The 18679-nt window shown below is 58.0% G+C and overlaps 2 protein-coding genes across 2 annotated transcripts; both read left to right on the forward strand.

Moving 5' to 3' along the window:
- The first annotated feature begins 9247 nt into the window (after nt 1–9247).
- Nucleotides 9248–11694, forward strand: LOC119111600 (uncharacterized). The gene is made up of 5 exons (XM_037235408.1): nt 9248–9294; nt 9726–9953; nt 10734–10841; nt 11066–11214; nt 11559–11694. Exons 2-5 carry the CDS (start codon nt 9846–9848, stop codon nt 11692–11694), a joined length of 501 nt encoding a protein of 166 aa, XP_037091303.1. The 5' UTR covers nt 9248–9294; nt 9726–9845.
- Nucleotides 11695–11719: 25 nt separating this feature from the next.
- Nucleotides 11720–14399, forward strand: LOC119112968 (putative ferric-chelate reductase 1 homolog). The gene is made up of 3 exons (XM_037237271.1): nt 11720–12174; nt 12740–12865; nt 14194–14399. Exons 1-3 carry the CDS (start codon nt 11725–11727, stop codon nt 14317–14319), a joined length of 702 nt encoding a protein of 233 aa, XP_037093166.1. The 5' UTR covers nt 11720–11724; the 3' UTR covers nt 14320–14399.
- The last annotated feature ends 4280 nt before the right edge of the window (nt 14400–18679 follow it).

Genomic DNA, 18679 nt, shown 5'->3' on the forward strand with positions numbered 1-18679 from the left:
TCTGGCTTTAAGGTTTTACAAGACCTTAGCATAATGTTATGCTGTCAACCTCTCCACAAAGCTTCTTCCCTATTGTTATCTTTGACTATGCCATGTAAAAGCTTCACTCTCCATGCAAAACATAATATATTGATGCTCCATAAAAGGCCATCACCTGCCATATAAACATAGTGTGTGGATGGGATGGCTAGCCTTTGAAAATAATGAATTGATGATGAAATCATGCCAACCAAGCTAAGATAGCCAGTATAAGCTCTGGCTTGTGCAGTTTTATGGAATTAGTTCTACCTGTTTTCTTGGGATTAAACCTAGTGGGAGAGAGGTTCTGGCATTGACACATGCACCTGTATCTTGGAGTCCAGTGGTATGCTTTTCCTGTAAGTAAACATTACTGGGGACTTTGCTGCCAAGCCCTCCACAGCATCAGCACCATGGTATCGGAACATGATGTTTGGATTACTTGAACTGTATTCAGATATGCTATGTTAAGGCCTAACCAGTACTCAGCATACTTTGGCCATTATGAATAGTACACATTTAGAGCAACACATGCTTTGCTTTTTTATAGAAATATTGTGCTTGTATAGCATCAAAATATCAAAAATAGGCCTGATGGTTTGCTGCTCTTTGACATTTATGCAATGGCACCATCCTGCCAATTCATACACAACATTGACACAACAGTGTTGCAGTACCGTGACATGTTATGTTATAGTTAGTTGATTGAAGGGTAAGATGTTACAAATGCTGCTCTGTCCTAATGACTTGTGGTGTTGTGCATCCAAACATCTAAGCCATCTAATATAGATGGCTGCATTCCAATAATTTGGTGTAAATATTGATTGAGATTGAAGTTTCATTAATAGCCCACATGTTGTATTGAAAACAGACCCAAAGCACAAACACAACTCACCCAAATATAAAGTAAGCACCAACATGGCATCAGTGATGCAGTTTAATGTCAAAGTCCACCAATAAACAAAAACACCCTATATTCCACATATCACATTCTACTCATAGCAAAATTAATTTCAGTCACTTCAAATATATTTATTGTTAAAAGTGTTTCATTCTCTAGTGCTTACCCCAGGTCTTTTGAGGCTACATCACCATTCATGCCAGCATCCATTTAAACCCATGTCCTGAAGGAATCATTCTATTCCAGATGAGATTGCCAAATAAGATATATGAAAGGAATATGCACAGATCTTGACAGAACTGACACCTTTGCAGCATGAAGGCTCTGCGTAGGCTTTGTGCATTGGTGACAAGTAATAAATGAGTTTTGCCCAGCTGTGGCAGCCTGTGTGGGTGTGTTGGAGGCGGTGAGGTGACTCAGAGGTGTGGCCAGAGCCATGGTGTGATGCACCGGGTCCGTGCGCCTCTATCCGGGATTTCCGGTACGGTGTCGCGTGACTGCCTGGCGGGCCGTGCCCACCCCGCCGGGCGGCTCCGGGCGCGCCGACACCTCGACTCGCTGTGGCAGCTGGCTCCGGTGCTGTAAGTGGGGGGGGGGGGGGGGGCACGGATCCCCCGCCAGCTGGCTCTGCCTGACCCCGCCACGCCCCACCATCGCAGGAGCACAAGGCGGACACGCTGTTCATGCTGACGCGTGACGTGGCCGCACCCGCCCGCCCGCCACCTCCCGCCGCGTTTGGCTGTGTGCTGGAGCGATCCCGCCGCTCCCTGTGTCCTTTGCTCATGTACCGGTCCCCTGTCCTAAGGCGGGGATGGACGCAGCTCTCTGCTGTGCAGGGAAGTAACCTGGCCATTTCAAGCCCCTACATGCACGGACCAGCTGGCAAAGCCTTTCGTCACCTGTGCTGGTGTGATTTGGGGCTATTCTTCTACTTCCTCAGGTGTGATACTTGAGGTAGGTTGCAATTCGTTATATTCCTGTTATTTGGACTGGTGTATTTGTGCCCTGGATAAGACACGACAATAAACCAAGCTGTATGTGACCGGGCCGGCACCGGATTTCCGCGGCGCGTTTACAGCAGCGACGCGGGTTTACGTCAGAGAGCCGCGCCGCTCCCCTGTCTCCCTTTGTGGGCGCTCAAGGTCATGCGTCGAAGGAATGCGGACGCGGTGCCATTCAATGTCTGTCGCGCGTGTTTAATGCAGTAATAAGATGCTGTACTCGTGCAGTGCATGTATATTATCTGTCGATGCGTAGCTATTCCAATTAAAAGTGCCACGGTATGTTACGGCTCTGATCAGCTTGAGTCATTGCAGCTGATCACGTACTGAGGCGGGGCAGCTGAGACCTTAGCATCATTACGCTTCGTGGTATTGAGCATTAAATACGGTGGTGTTCACATTTTGGCGCTTCTTGATGTCTCTAACCAAACCAAGAAGAATCGAGGGCTTGAAAACGTTACAGTTAGGCGACACGTGTGGGCTGTTTAAAAACACCCACGTGGTCAACAATGAGGACGATTTAGGTAACCTTGTTCACTCAAGTAGTTGAGTGTAATAAGAATGGGGAAAAGGCAGCGTATGTACGTGCAGGACGATAGAGGCGCGGTATGCTGCTTTCTCGGAGGGTATCTGGGTAATGGGTAGATGAGTCGCAGGGCGAGGTATTTTAGATCGTCTACACGTGTGTATATTTCATGTTACCGCACAGTATGCCCTCAGAAGTGTCACGCAGCGGGCCTGAAACCGTAGTCAGAGTCCATTGCGCATGTGAGCCTTGTCGTCTGCGTTTGCACGATAAGTCAAATCGCCTGCAGGCATCACGGCATTTGTAGAAGCCCCTCGTCTCTCGACCGTGCTTCCTTTCCGAACGTCTAAAAGGTCTTGAACCTGCACTGGCTTGTTTGTCAGCGGCTGAATGCCCGTGTGTTTGGTCTGGTGCTTCTCGGCGGCAGCTGCTGCGGCACTGCCGGTGGCTGTCATGATCCGTGGGCCGACCGGGTGAGTCTCCGTGACGGGTGTATCAGTCGCGACATCAGTGGCTGTGGTCCTGTGGAGCAGCAGGAGGCGCGCGTGCCGGCTGGGCACGGCGCCGGGCAGCCAGTGGCGCGGCGGCCGGCGGCGTGTGAACGTGTCCGGCGGCGGCGACGGCGGCGGCGGCGGCGGCGGCTGCCGGCGCGGTGACCGCCGCCGGATCGGGGTCAGCCGTGACGCGGCGTCGCCACGCCGGTCGCGGTGGGCCGGCCGCTGCCGTGCGCGCCCGCCTGGCGCTGGCACACGCCGCGTGACTGCGCTCATTTGCGTGTGGGTGTGGACTGGCTGGGAGCCGTAAGGTGCGGGCCGCTGTGAGGGTGCGGCTCCGCCAGGTATCACCGGCGGGGTGGACGTGTTCGGGGTGGTCAGTTTACAGCCGGAGGACGCGGCGGAGGTGCCGGCACGTGCCACTCAGCAGGTGGCGTGTCTGGTGAGGCGCCTCACCGGTGAGGCTGCACACGCGTGGGCTTTGGGGACGACCTAACGCCGGGCCCGCGTGATCGTCAGGAGATGCTTCGGCGCCCGCTGCAGCTGCTGGTGCTGGCTCTGGCGGCGATGGCCTGCCGGGCCTACCCGGGCGGCGTCCCAGCCGTGGCCTGCGGCGACATGACCCCGGGTCACGGCGTGCCGGCCCAGCAGTCCGACATGATATACAATGTGACTGTGTCCGGTGACAGCGTGCAGAGCCGTCCAAACGGTAAGTGGCGCTCCCGAAAGATCCCAGAACCGAGCCTTGACTAAGCGGCCCAGCCGATGTCAAAGTATGAGGTCCTGCCTTCCACTGGACTTCTGTGCCGTTACAGTGAGCGGGAGAAAAAGAAACCCACCCCTCTGGGTCCCTTACCGCTCCCTTCGACAAAAACGACCTTAAGGAAGATTTCTGTTAACGGGAGCATTCCATATTTATATGTAATGAAATAGTCCTGTTGAAGATAATTCAGTGCAGTTGACGGCCTCGCCCTTCTTAAAACCTAAGGCCCTCCAGTTTCTGAGCTACGTGTCTGCAAACATGTGCAGACTATTTCGTGCAGACCATTTCAAGGTCACGGAGGCATCCGTGACGTCATAATGATGTCTTTTAAATCCTATCATTACATTGACCATGCGACAATCAAGGCTAATGCAAATATAAGTGGCGAGTCGCTCATATTTGGCGTTCGCGGGCACGATTTCCAGATGTAACGGACGTCAATTTGCCATCAATAAATGGTGTGCGAGGTATGATGACGCAATGGAAGAATGACGTCTCTGACGATGCGTACAAACCTTGATTTGCGCTTAATTCCGCTTCAGCACGTTCAATCGCAAAAAGCGATTTAGTTGACTTTCTCTGACTCTCTCTATAGAAAAGGTTATGCGAATCGATTCCAGCGCGCCCTAGCTATTTCTTTCTCATGATTTCGGAGTCGATTCTGACTGCCGAGCGTCAAACAGAAGTTTGTAAAAAACCACCCTGAATGGTGTAAGACATAATAATTGTTGGAAGAAGTTGGTGCTGGTCTTGATGAAGTGCCCGGCCTCTGTTGCAGTGCCTAGGTTAGGGGAAACGGTACGGTTTGTTTTGGGTGTCGCTTCCATCCGCTTGGATGCCCCGCTGCAACCCATTAGCTGACTTCATAAGTTGCCATTGAATGCTTAGCACTTGCTCCATTTCGCTTTGCATGGAATGCGTGGCTGCTTCCGATTTTTGCAGTGGCCTCTATAGCTCAGATGGTTCGTTATGGAGAATGGACGCAATCTTTTGTTAACCGTTTTGATGTGACCCATGTGCAAATTCATATGTAACATGCATGCAATATGTGCGGCCATGTGCGCCCCGTATGCAATGGGTTGCGTATCCTGGGAGTCTCATATCACATGTCTCACATATCCTGTTTTTGACGTGTGATGTGTCGTGAATGGTGAAATGCTTGCTGCTGACGCCTGTTGCTTGTGGGTCAGTCATCGTCAGAGAACACGGCCCTCTCACTGGGACACAAACGGTCTGGTACGACTCAAAGCATGCGATGTGTTGTAGGGCAAACGATGTCCCCCTCTGCGGAATGGTATAGTTTGTCACGGCCATTGAAACGTCGTCTGTTGTACGTCACTCCGCTGGTGTCGCGCCAATGTGCAGAAAACGTCGGGCCAACGCACGATGGCGGTCGTCCAAACCGCTTGTCACGTCCAGTCCTGAAAAGGAAGTTTCAAAGCACACCAAAACTGTTACGAATGGCGTTGAATACCCGCTATAAGTGACTGCATCCTCAGCTAGTTTCACCTCCAAATGATGATGAATCGCCAGCCCAGACGGGTGTCGGCTGACGGTGGATTGCGGTCGGACAGCTCGCCGCTCGGTAGGCTGGCGGCGGCGGACTGGCGGTCCGGGTGACCGAGCACCGGGCCGACATCAGTTCCCGGGTGGTCGGTGGCGGGCAGCCTGGCGGCGGACTGACGGTCCGGGTGACCGAGCACCGGGCCGACATCAGTTCCCGGGTGGTCGGTGGCGGGCAGCCGGCGGCGGACTGACGGTCCGGGTGACCGAGCGTCGGGCCGACATCAGTTCCCGGGTGGTCGGTGGTGGGCCGGCGCGCTCGGTCGGGTTGCTTTTGTTCCCGCATGGCTGGCCATTGGCGGGCTCGTCCCCATTGGCCGGCCGCGGCGCGCGTGACGTTCCGTTCCGGCGTGACGCCTCCGCCGGGCCGACGCAACGTGGGCGAACGGGGCCGGACCCGCTCACCGGGTATCGCCAGCCAGCCGCCGCGTCCGGCTGGGTAACGCGGCCGGTTACCGGTGGCGATGATTCGGCGCCCCGGTCCGAGTTGTGCGTGCCCTCGGTCTGAGCCAGCGGGCGAGCCGGGGCATGACACTGATAGGTGTCGGACGAGCACATGGTTACAGGACCGTTTTTAGGGGGGTGCTAGGGTTGCTTTGCGCCGGTGTGTGATTTGACCAAGAGGTCGCTGTATCCTCAAAACCCAGCAGTCTTCCTGGCGTCTGTGGCTGAAACATGGTGTGGTAAACATGGTACGGCGACAGTTCGCCCACCTCGGTTTGACCTTGTGTCGGCGCCCCCTAAAGCACCAATAAGCCACGGATGCTTCTCGTCACATTGACGCTATCCGATCACCAGAAGGAGGTGGTTGGTGGGCGTGAGTTGACTGGCGTCAGGAGCACACCTTAGCTGACCGCGGCTGGGTTCCTTGTCCGAACACAACTCCACTACCGCTCAGCGGCCCGGAGCCCGGCGACAAACACGGCCGGACGACTATCCCGGGTCCATTGTCACAGTCACGGCAGAAAGCGGATTTCGTTCGGGCTGGTCGGCTCAGCGGCAGGCATGGTTTCACTGCACGGTCCCGGACTGGTGCCCATGGCTGCACGCTTCCACGCTGCGCCTGCGGTGCGTTCCTCCGCTCGCCCAGCATGAGCCGTTTGCATAGCCGGGCTTTCCAGGCACTGGAAATACGTTGTTCCCATCATTGTGTCGTATTATGATGGTCCACGGACGTCGTTTGGACGGTTTGCGCACGGCCTGGACGATTTTATGTCATCAGCCGTCGGGCAGTTGCTGTCACATTGATTGACTCGCACAGTTTGGCGTCCCGGAGAGTCCTTGCCTTCGTGCACGGGGAAGAAGCCCTGTTCGTTCCCGTACCTTTCAGTGGTGTTACATGTGCTGCCTTTTTCTGGATACGGTCTTAGGAGATTGCTGTGTTTGTCGATGTCATTTCATACACGTGACACTCCAAACGGCATACGAATGGCATGCGATACGAATGTCAACACCGAGCTATTTCAAGTTATGCGTTGCATAATGAATGGCCACACGGATGCATACATAGGTAGCTTTCTAAAGGGAGTATCTGACTTTTTGTACTTTTCACTTGTTACATCAAACATGTACGATTTGATCGGTAATACCAGTTTTATCGAAATCCCTCTGAATAGCTCAGATTTGACGCAACCGACTCTGCGGCAGAAATCTCGTTTGACTCCTTGTTCACCACTATGGAAGTAATGCATTTCATTTGCCTTACTTTTGCCCAACGTGTGTGTGTTCTGCAATGTTTGCAACACACTCACGTGCCAAAACGTTCGTGAAATAAGTGCTACGAAAGCTTAAAATACTATTTGGACACGAAAGCGAACATGAAGCTATTATCCCGCGACTTCAACGAAACGTTATACTTTTTTTGATATCTCCGCTATGGCGTTCGCCGTAGTGACTCTTTTCGAGGCGCACTTTGGGTCGGAGAATGGGAGTAGCACATGCTTGATGTGACACACTGGTCCAAACTGCACCCAATGCGCCTCTCGGTACTAAGCTCGCGTCCACTGGACCAATAACAAACGCATTTTTATTCACACCACTGGAGGTGCGTGCGCACGGTGGTCGTGACGACAGTAGTCGCGACTGCAAGGAGGAACCTTAGTGCTGTTACAAAGTGTTGGCAGCGTAATTTGGACTGGAAAATTATGAAAATTGTTATTCATATTATATATTGACTATGCTGCGGCGGCACTAGCCAGTGTCATTATTCCACTTAAATCGTGCGGAGTTTTCACTGGAGGATGTTTGAAATAAGCCCCAAAAGTGGGAAACTCCCCTTAAGTACTTACCTGTGTAGCTGTCCGAAGCCCGGCGGTCGGACATTTCTTCGAAGAACGGTTTTAATACAAAACCAATCAGTGCATTTGGGTCACCAATTGTGCCATGCGGTCAGTTCATATTACCAGTCCACAGTGTATCCTCTCCAAAAGTTTTGAGCGCTGACTACGAAGGTTTTGAACCAGACGCCCCGCTATATGCCGGACATACTCCGACACCAGCAACCACACTGGGACATTGTCCACATGCGATGTCATATGTTCTCAGAGGACCTGCCTCGCTCGTGCTGACCCGCCTGCTGTCGCGGTCTGCTGACCTGGCCGGGCGTGGCTGGTCCTGCCCGCTCGCCGCTGACCTCGTCACTCGTCCCCCTCAGTGTGAAGGTGACCATCAGACGAGGCAACCAGCCGCCGTTTAAGGGCTTTTTCGTTGCAAGTTCGGCGCGCCCGGGACCCGGACTCGTCGCCGGCGCTGGGCCGCTTCTTCACGCGCCAGCACCTGACGGTGTCGTGCGAGCCTGGCCAAGACGTGAGCTGGCGGCCACGCGGGCCCACGGGCCCTCCCTGGCCTTCCTTTTCTTCCTTCGATCTCCGCGGCGTCCTCCGGCCGAGTCTTCAGTGTTGCGGCGCGGGTGGTTTTGTTCATGAGCGCAGGGTCCTTTCTGCCACTGATGTCATGTTAACATGTGAAGTGGGATTAATGAATCGCGTTACGACGGCGTCACCGTGAGTGGATGTCGGACAAAGTCGCTCGTCGTGCTCTCCCTGGTGCTTCAGAGGGGGTTTCCTTTCGTCATCTGGATTTTTTTCTGGTTGCGCTTGCGGCTGAGTGCGTTGGCTCACTGGAGGGTGACTTCTCTGGAGTGACTACTCGGTTTAGGTTGTGGCCGTCCTAAATACCGCCGAACTTCAGCCCTTGATTGACGTTTGACGTTCCGCCTGTGTGTGCTCTGCACGCAGAACGGCATCAGTCACCTAGACAGCAAGGAGAAGGAGGCGGTGACGCTGCTCTGGCAGGCCCCCCGGCGACCTGGACGAGGATGTCGTGTTCCGCGTCACCGTGGTGCAGAAGCACGACACCTTCTGGGTGGGACACAACACGCCTCGACTGCGGCTGGCCCGGGCGTCCGACACCACCGCCGATACTCGGGTTCCCGCTCCATCTCCGGCTCCGGCGCAGGCGGAGGGTGGCGCCGACCGGCTGTCCCCGGTCAGTAGTGATGCTGGCGCACGGTCGGACGCCGCAGCCGGGCTGTGTCTAGTGTGGCGTGGCCGGCGCCGGTGGCCTCGCTCACCTCAGACCTGTTGCCAGTCCCACCTGTGACCGCACCACCGCCCTTCCCCGCTCGATTTGAAGATAGAGGCGCTCTCGCCGCGTTTGTGCTTTAGTTGTTTGTGTCTCCGTTGGCCAACTAGCGGCGTGGGGTGTGGTAAACGGTTGGTCTTGTTCAGAACGCTGTGTCTGGCGTGTGCTGGTGACCGACGCTGGAGCCAGCGGAGCTCCGGCGACCGTCTGTCCGTCTCTGACGCGGCCGCGCGATGTCGCCGACGCTCGTGCGCGGGAGCCCTCGCGTTCTGTTCTGCTCTGCGCGGCGTCGGCCGGGTGGGGAGCGCGGCTGGTGGAGCGTGTCTCTGACCCATCCCGACGCCCACCCCGCAGCGGGTAGAACCGTCCGCCGCTGCCAGCGCGCCTCCGGCTCCCCCACCAGCACCGTCCCGCCGCCGGCTAGCACCGAGGCCGTCTGCACTGAGGTACGGACGACGTGTTCCGACTGAGGCCGGCAGTGCCCGGGGACTGGGGGTGCCGGTAGTGTAGTGGTTAACCCGTCTGTGTTAACCGCTGCGCGTCTGGGAAACCAGAGGTACGGGGTTCGATTCCCCGCGGTGCCCGCCCTTCCTGCCAGGGTGAGAGGCTTGGGGCACTCCCTGTGTGACCTGGCCTGGGCCCCTCCAGGTCACAGGATGTCGGGGCTAACTGGACGTGTCCAACAGATTGTGCCTAGGTGCAACGTGTTCGTGCTCAGCCGCTCACACATCGCCAGCACGTCAGTTTTTGTTTATCGTCCGCTCGGCTCGCAGAGCCGGCGGTTTGTCGTTGTGCCAGCTTGTTGTGGAGGCCCGGGATTGACCCGGACCCCAAGCCGACCGAGCCCCCGCTATAACGCCGCCGCCGCCACCGGCAGAACTGCGGCGGCGCCAGCTCGGAGGCGAGCGCCATCGCCACCATATACGACGCCTGCCTGCTCAGCAAGGGCTGCTTCACGCGCGCCGACAGCTGCATCGAGGGCCGCAACTGCGACCTGATGGTGACGTACGCGCGCCGGCCGGACGGCGCCTACCGGCTGCAGCTGTACGGCAAGCACCAGCCGGCCGAGTACCTGGCCATGGGACTCTCTAGGGACGCGGCCATGGTGAGCGACGGCCGGTCGCGGACACGGGCTGCCTGGCTGGCTGGCTGGCTGGCTGGCTGGCTGGCTGGCTGGCTGGCTGGCTGGCTGGCTGGCTGGCTGGCTGGCTGGCTGGCTGGCTGGCTGCCGGTGGGGCGCCTCACCAGTGTGGTGGCTGGGTGCGGTAGTTGTGTTACGTGCTACTTAGATGCTGCTGAAGCGGTATGCGTATTTTTACGCCTGAAAGATATCTTACGGATGTATGTGTTGTGTTGACACATCTGAGAGGTGTATTGGTCATGTTCAGAAACGTTCAGGGCGTGGTTTTAGACGCGTCATGACCGCTGATACTGTCCTGCCCCGGGACGGAGGACGGCGTGTCATGACCGCTGATGCTGTCCTGTCGTGGGGCGGAGGACGGCGTGTCATGACCGCTGACGCTGTCCTGTCCTGGGGCGGAGGACGGCGTGTCATGACCGCTGATGCTGTCCTGTCCTGGGGCGGAGGACGGCGTGTCATGACCGCTGATGCTGTCCTGCCTTGGGGCGGAGGACGGCGCATTATGACCGCTGACGCCATCCTGTCCTGGGGCGGAGGACGACGTGTCATGACCACTGACACTGTCCTGTCCTGTGGCGGAGGACGGCGCACCATGACCGCTGACGCTGTCCTGTCCTGAGGCGGAGGACGGAGCATCATGACCGCTGACGCTGTCCTGCCCTGGGGCGGAGGACGGCGTGTCGGCTGCACTGACGGCCGGCTCGTCGGTCGGTGCGTGACGACCTCTGCCGTCTCTGTGACAGGGGGGACGATGCAGTTATCTACTGCACGGACCGCCCGGGCGGCGGGTACCAGATCAAGCACGCCCACAACAAGGGAAAACAGTCAAATCAGCAGAACGCCACGTCCGCGGTAAGCATTGTGAACGTCTCCGGGATGCGTGTACTGCATGTAAGTGTAGGTATTAAGCGACTTGGTTTTCCAATCTTTGTGACCGTTTTACCGTTTAGCTGATTTTACATGCTCTTCTGAGATGCCCAAATGGTTTTGTTGACGGCTGTATTGGCGACAGCGTGGCCTGCATAGTCGGTCCTGGTCGGTCTTCCCACGTTTCACCGTGGCCGCCCGGCCGACAGGGCGGTGAGCTGGTGACCGACTTCTCCCAGCGAATACCGCGACGGCTTCCTGCTGTGCGAGTTCACGCACGCGGCGCGCTTCTCGGTGGGCGACGAGACGGCAGACCTGGCCTCGTCCGACCTGCACCTGATGGTGTCGAGCGGCGCAGGTCAGTGGCGCCTGGCGATCGGCGGGGCCGAGCGTGGACAGATGTGGTCCTGTACTGTGTCTGTTGTACGCTGTGGCGGTGGGGCACGCGTTGAGCGCTGGTGAGCGGTATGCAGGGCTTCTGTCGACGCGCGGCGTCACACCCGCGTCGACGGCTCGTGGACCGTCCGTCCGACGGCTGCCTCCGTTTGCGTCTGCCCCGACCCGAACCTCAGCAACTCCGACTGGCCCGCCCGTCCGCATCGCCCCGCTGCCCGTCACGGCCACGCCCTCGCGCACAGGCGCCGGACGTGGCCGCCCGCGGCCGGCCCGTTCGCCGCCGCTGAGCGCGTTCCTCTGCCGCAGTGGATGCCGACGGCGGGCCTCGCTACCACCAGACGTCGCGGCGCGTGAGCGGGTCAGCCGGTGGAGCTGGCCTCGGCCCGGCAGGCGACCGGCGACAGTGGCCTGCTGTTCCGCGTGCACGGTGCGCTCATGCTGACTGCTTGGGTGGGCACGTGCGAGCACGGGCATGCTGCTGGCGCGCTACTACAAGCAGACGTGGGTGAGCCGCAAGCTGGCCGGGCTGGACCTCTGGTTCCAGGGCCACCGCGCTCTGATGGTGATCACAGTGCTGCTGACGCTGGCCGGCCTGGCGTGCGTGGTGTGGCAGGTGGGCGGGTGGACGACCACGCCGCTGCTGGCCGGGCCGGCCGCCAGCCCGCACCCGCTGCTGGGCGTGCTCTGCGTCTGCCTGGCCGTCCTGCAGCCGCTGATGGCGCTCTGCCGCTGCCACCCGGGAACGCCTCGCCGCGCCCTCTTCAACTGGCTGCACTGGACGGTCGGCTCGGCGGCGCACATCCTGGGTATCGCCACCGTCTTCTTCGCCGTGCAGCTGCCGGCCGCTCAGCTGCCTGACTGGGCTTACTGGGTGCTCGCCGCCTTCGTGCTTTTCCACGTCGCCGTGCACCTCGTGCTGTCGGTACGTCGGCGCGGCCGTCACCCGCCTCGCGCGTGAAGAGGCCGGGCGGGACCAGCGCGAGCGAGGTCATGCCACATGCAGCGAGCTGCAGCAGCGTTCAGTCTTGTCGCTGTGCAAGTTGGAGGCTTGCCGCCTTGCGCATTAGAACGATTCTGACAGGTCGTGTCGTACATCTCGGCACTAGTTGGATATGGTGTGTGATGTGCCGTCCTGGTGGCCGTCACATTTTGCCAGCTCGCCACGACACCGTGCCGCTGGATCCCTCGCAGTAATGTACTTCAAGCGCCTGAAACAAGCTACCCAAGCCGGTTCCGATGACCGCTCGTGTGCGCCTCATGTTCATTCATTCATCAGCACTCGTTCATGGATGGTCGGGAAAAGCTATTTTATATGTGACATGCCGTTGTCCTGGAAGGGGGGAACCCTAGTGGCGGCGCGTTACAATACTTCCGTGCTTATTGCACCTTCATTGGTTGTTGTGCGATATTCGCTGTGATCCCCTCCCACCCCCCTTACATTGCCGCGACGGCCTGGCCTGAGTGTGCTTGTGGGGCCGTCCTTCCAGATGCAGCAGTGCTGGTCAGACCGCACTCTGAGCGGACAGAAGGGCCACGCCGAGGCGTACAACATGCGAGACATGGGCATGAACAGCTACCACGCCTATCAGACTGATCGGCCTCAGGAGGCGCCCGTGAGTGGCCGGGCTAGATGAACCGCCTGCATGTAGGGGGCGTGTGCCGCTCGGGCAGGGCCAAAACTGCACACAGGTCCGGTGTTAGCCGGGATACCCCCGTGGGGAGGAGCTGACTGGTCCTGGTGGAAGAAAGTGTGTAGGCAGCAGCGGGGGCTTGTGGTGGGTTGCAATGAACTGGCAAATGGTGGAGAATCGGGCACCTCTCGTTTATGTAGAGCGGGATATTTTGCAACACCCAAAACGTTTGAAGGTTGCGTGCCCTTTTTACCGCTTGATTCGAGAAGGCGCCCGCGAGCCGGGCCGATGCGGTGTGGGTCGGGTGCAGATGTCGCGTCACTGTGCAGCTCAGTGTGGCCGCCTCCTCCGCCCTGTCCTTTTCCGTCATAGCCCGCCGACGACCTCTTCGGCGGCGGAGCGGCCCACTGCTTCGGCTCGGACAGCGACTTCCATTTCGGATGGGCAGCCGGCCGGACCGTGCCGGGCGCCGCTACTGCCGCCGCCGCCGCCAGCCGGCTGGTGGCGCTGCGTGCCGCGCTACCTGCCCTGGCGGCCCATGTCGCAGGTGCCGCGCGCCGCTTACATGGCCGGCTGGCGGGCGGCGGCGGGCGGCGAGCCGGTCACTGAGCACCGGACCCACCTCCCCGACGAGCCGCCGGTCAGTCCCGCCCTGGACCCGACCGCCGGTCAGACCTGTCCTGGGCCCGACCGCCGGTCAGGCCCTGTCCTGGACCCGACCGCCGGTCACTCCCGCCCCTTACCCGACCGCCGGTCAGTCCCGCCCCGGACCCGACCGCCGGTCAGTCTCGCCCCGGACCCGACCGCCGGTCAGTCCCGCCCTGGACCCGACCGCCGGTCATCCCACCCCGGACCCGACCGCCGGTCAGTCCCGCCCTGGACCCGACCGCCGGTCATTCCTGCCCTGGACCGGACCGCCGGTCAGTCCCGCCCCGGACCCGACCGCCGGTCAGTCCCGCCCTGGACCGAGCGCCGGTCAGTCCCACCCTGGACCCGGCCCGCCGGTCATTCCTGCCCTGGACCGGACCGCCGGTCAGTCCCGCTCCGGACCCGACCGCCGGTCAGTCCCGCCCTGGACCCGACCTCGGTCAGTCCCGCCCCGGATCCGACCGCCCGGTCAGTCCCGCCCTGGACCCGACCGCCGGTCAGTCCTGCCCTGGGCCCGACCGTTCAGCCGCCCAGTCTGTCAGACCTGTCCTGAACTATCCAGTGGGTCTTCATCCAGATGCATCCAGTTCCAGCAATGGCTCTCAGGTGGGTGATGGAGGTTTCATATCGTTCGTACGGCAGGCTGATGTCACTGTTTCCAGGGTTCAACGCTGCGGCGAACGGTGCTTGGCATCTACATCGTAATCAACCTGCTGTTCGTGACGCTCCTGGTGTTGATGGTGGTCCTCGCGCCAGCAGAAAAGTGGATCGACAAGATTCTCTCGTAGATATACTCAAGCCTGCTTTAGATCAGCGCGATCGCACAGTATTCAAGTGCGATGACAGCAACACGGCGCGATCTTGCAGACCGGCTTCTATCCCGTCGTAAATTAGCGCGTTCCCGGTACTGATCGGCGTGGGTCCTTTCAGTCGGCGCGATCGCGCTGTAGACGAGCGCGACTCGCGGGTCGGCTCGGCCCTGTTATAGACCGGCGCGGCTCTGCGCCGCGCCGACGCCGCTATCCATTCGCGTGTCCGCCCCGCTCAGCCGTGCAGGAAGTGTCTGCACCGAGTGGTGTGTGCTTCCTGTGGCCTGATCTCGCGGTCTGGGCGATAGCTGTCTGTCTGTGTGTGTGTGGGCGGGCCGGCGGCGAGGCCCGCCGCCGCCCCGTCCCGCCCCGCGTACGTGGCCGGTCCCTCGCCGGGGATCGACGGTGCCGGCGGCTGAGGAGGCCTGGCAGTGGGTTGGACGCTGTAGAGACCTCGCCGCCGTCAGCCCGATGATCGGCGGGGTGACTGACTCGCTGTTAAGCCGCACGGTCCCGGTGTTGATAATCTCGCTGCTGCTGTTGACATTATGCGGGCTCTTAGCGCGCACCGTGTTATGTGTAGTGGCATGACATGTACTCATCCGTCCACGTGGGCTGTAGACGTTGAGTGCGCCAACTGCAGTGGTCCTGCCACGGTACGGACCAAAGTCAGTACGTACCCTGGCGAGTGTACTTGCCCCATTTATCGAATCACGCGTGCGATGCTTATTTCTTTGACAATGCGCACTTCGGTGGCAGTTGGTCGGGCGTTGGTCGTAAAAGTTCAGTCTGAGGACAATTTAAGCAGCCCACGCTTTATGTTAGTTCAAAGAGACTTACTCGACGGGTTGTGAATGGAACAAACGCGCACATGATCAATGCAGTAGACATTTTACGTTACGTGCTTTTCCAGTGCCTACGCTGCATATACAAACTATTGCGTCCTTCGTCTGCTCTGCTTGTGTGATGCTGTTGGAGAGGAGGGATGACATATGTAATGTCCATTTGTAATATGCCCTACACGGGATGCATACTCAAAAGAAAATATTCCCTTCTTGACCAGTGCTTTGATAATACGATTTCATTTAAAAGGGTGGCATTTTGTAAAAGTGAGACATGCCTGTTGAACCATGATCTGCTGCAATCGAAATATATCCGTCCATTTTTACCTTGCATGATGTGTAATAACGCTTCCGAGTTTTAATGTCAATGTTTTGAATAATGTGGGGATTAATACACGTGTTAAGCCTCTGTTGTTAGTTGCTGGCGCATTAGAATGCTCGCGTAAGCGGGGCCTATGACGGGGGCGATATGGGCGCGCACGTGTGACGACCGTGGCAAGTGAGGAGGGATCGATGGGCGACGAGACCCTCCCGCGCTGTGTGAGGGGGCCGGGGCAGCGCGTCGATAGACACGTATCGTTCTGCACTGAGTCGTGCAATCTGACTTAATAACTTGCCGCGAAACGTTCGTCTGTCGCCTGCGCAGACACGCGTGGTCGCTAGAGAACGGCTTTCCGGTGATGGTCGCACTGCCAGAGGTAGACGAATATTGCGCCGCGCGGGGGCATCCCGCCGGTCCGCTATCTCTGAAGACGCCTGCGGTTGGAGAATCCGTCGCTCTCTGCAACGCACGACCGCCGGCCGGCTGGTCGGCGCCTCATCACTGCAGCGGTGGCCGAGCGTGATTCACATTCCGCGCGCCGTCTCCCCGGGACCAAGCCGGCTCGTCGGCGCCTCATCACTGCAGCGGTGGCCGAGCGTGATCGCCTCATCACTGCAGCGGTGGCCGAGCGTGATCGCCTCGTCACCGCAGCGGTGGCCGAGCGTGATTCGCCCCATCACTGCAGCGGCGGCCGAGCGTGATTCACATTCTGCGCGCCTTCTCCCCCGACCAAGCCGTGCCGACTCCGCGCCCGGTGAGTGAGTCTCTCCGGACACACTGACCTCGGCAGCGGTTGGGTCAGCAGCCAGGTGTGTCTCTGCCAGTTGGGCCGAAGCAGAGCAACTTGCCGCACCTTACAGATGCGTCACATTGTGTCGCGTGCGCCTCTCGGGGGTGTTGGGCTGTGGTGCGGCCCATGTGTGCGCACGGCCCCTTGCGATGTGTAAACGACCTGACGCTGGCCGCGCGTGTCTGTGACCGTCAGGAGATGCGTCGGTGTCCGCTGCAGCTGCTGGTGCTGGCTCTGGGGGTGGTGGCCTGCCGGGCCTACTCGGGCGGCGCCCCGGCCGTGGCCTGCGGCGACATGACCCCGGTCACGGCGTGCCGGCCCAGTCTTCGACCCTACCGTACAGGGTGGTGGTGTCGGATGTCGCCATTGCGCCGGGCGACAGGTTGGCGTGGATAGGAACGAGGAGATGTCATTACACTTTCGTCTTCTCGGCCCCCACCACATCGGGGTGGTCGTGTCATCGCATATACTCTGAACACCTGGTCGGCTAGTGAGCGACCAGGTGTTTAGAGTCAATTGAGCTTGTGGCGCGATTGTAGATATTTCACTGCCAGTTCTCCATCTGCTCTCAGCGGAATGTAATTGGCACTATCGATTCCACAACATGCAAAGTTGAGCTCTGTCAAAAGTTCATCTATCCACGTTATGGATTTACTTTGCAGGCCCTGGAAATCCTAATATGATGTAGCTGTATCACCATCGCGAATGCACTCTATGGCGGCCCCAGCAACTAACCCCGCTGATGTTCCAGAATTAAAGGGAGTGTTCCACGCTTGAAGATATTGAATCATCAGATGAGATGAAATGAGCTCACTTGTAACTGTTGGTTTAATTGTACGTGGAACAGGCTGTTCCAGACGACACAATTTCTCTTCTTATTAAATATGCTCCCTAATGCGCCATTGCATGATCACGTCATGGAACGTTTGACTGACGTTGGAGGTGCTGCCAAACTGGCCGTGCGAAATCGCAGCCCCAGCACTAATCTTACTGCTTCAGCTTGGCGAGAGAGGCGCTGGCGGCGCTGGGCGTGTCCGCTCAAGCAAATATCGTTGTGTGCTCGTGTTTTGGCCTGTTGTGGCGTTCTTGCATATTTTTCCGTGATATTCTTTACATATTACCGCTCCCTCCGACATAAAGGATCGGAAGCAAGGTTACCTATTAAACTGTTGATTAGCAATCGTACGGCTATGGCGCTGTTCGTAGGCTGTTCAATCATAAGTCTCTTTTCCGTAATATCTCATCTCCAACTGCTTGCCTTAAGCAGCACAAAACGTGGCTCGTGTTGGTCATCCAACCCTCTTATCGTCTTCCCTGCTTAATCCTGAATCCTCGCGACGCCCTGCTTATCCGGTGCAGGTTGTATGCGCCAGCTACGGGTGGGCCGAGAGACTTCCTGCGAAGGGAGAACCTCGATCGGGCGTCCAGCGCACACCCCGGGGGGTCCCTGCGCGGGGTAAAGCTCGGCGCTTGCGTCCCTCCCCCCTCCTAGGCGCATGCAGTTCTGCCCCAACGTTATCCATTTTCCGTCACCCCACAGCCCTGTAATGATCACGAAACGACTCTGCGTAACACTCCTCTTGACCTGAAACACCGCGTGGCCAATGAGATGGTGGTACGTTTACCTAACAAGGGTAAGCGGAAGATGATATATACCGGGAGGGTAATGCATACCGGGAAGGGCAAACTGCAGCACAAAAAAGCTGCAGCCTTTAACCAGAAATATTCCAGATGTGCTATGTAGGCTAGATTTCTTGTTAGTACATCATATTTGGCAGCCGGTAACCGAAGGTGGCGCGGCGCAGGTGCCATGATAATGAACGCATTGCAAGTTTGAATGAACGTGGTTCCCACGCTTCCTGCAAGAAACTCAGAAGGAGTTGTGCAATGAACAACACTGTTGGCACGTCTTGGCTATCAGAACCAGTTTAGTATGTTTCGTGGGAATTTGGTAGAAAATGCCGGGAACGTTCTGACTTCGAACACAACTTTCTCTTATGATTATTTCGATTATTATTCAGGGCGTGCCGTGCACCAAAACTTTGACTTGGCACGCCGTAAGAGTTTGGCTTCGCTAGACCAAAAATGGTCAATGGACCGGCTCAAGAAGATCAATCCCCCGTTTGGTACCGGGCTCATCGAAATTGGCCTGATGGAGTTCGATTCACAGCTCTGTGAAAAGCAGGTATTTAACACGTGAACTATATGGGCTAGAAGGAAAGTGCGTTGTAGACGCGGTCATGCTTCCAACATACATCAGTAGGGGCTAAGTGAAGATGACTGACTTTAAAACTCCATACAAATGTGGGACACTCCCTTTACGGCAAGAACCTTCGATGTCCTTCGTGTGGGCCATAACTGTCAAATATGCAATGTCTAGGCTTT

This window comes from Pollicipes pollicipes, unplaced genomic scaffold (assembly GCF_011947565.3).
Source record: "Pollicipes pollicipes isolate AB1234 unplaced genomic scaffold, Ppol_2.1 Scaffold_7261;HRSCAF=8764_pilon_pilon_pilon, whole genome shotgun sequence".
NCBI classification, from domain to species: Eukaryota; Metazoa; Arthropoda; class Thecostraca; order Pollicipedomorpha; family Pollicipedidae; genus Pollicipes; species Pollicipes pollicipes.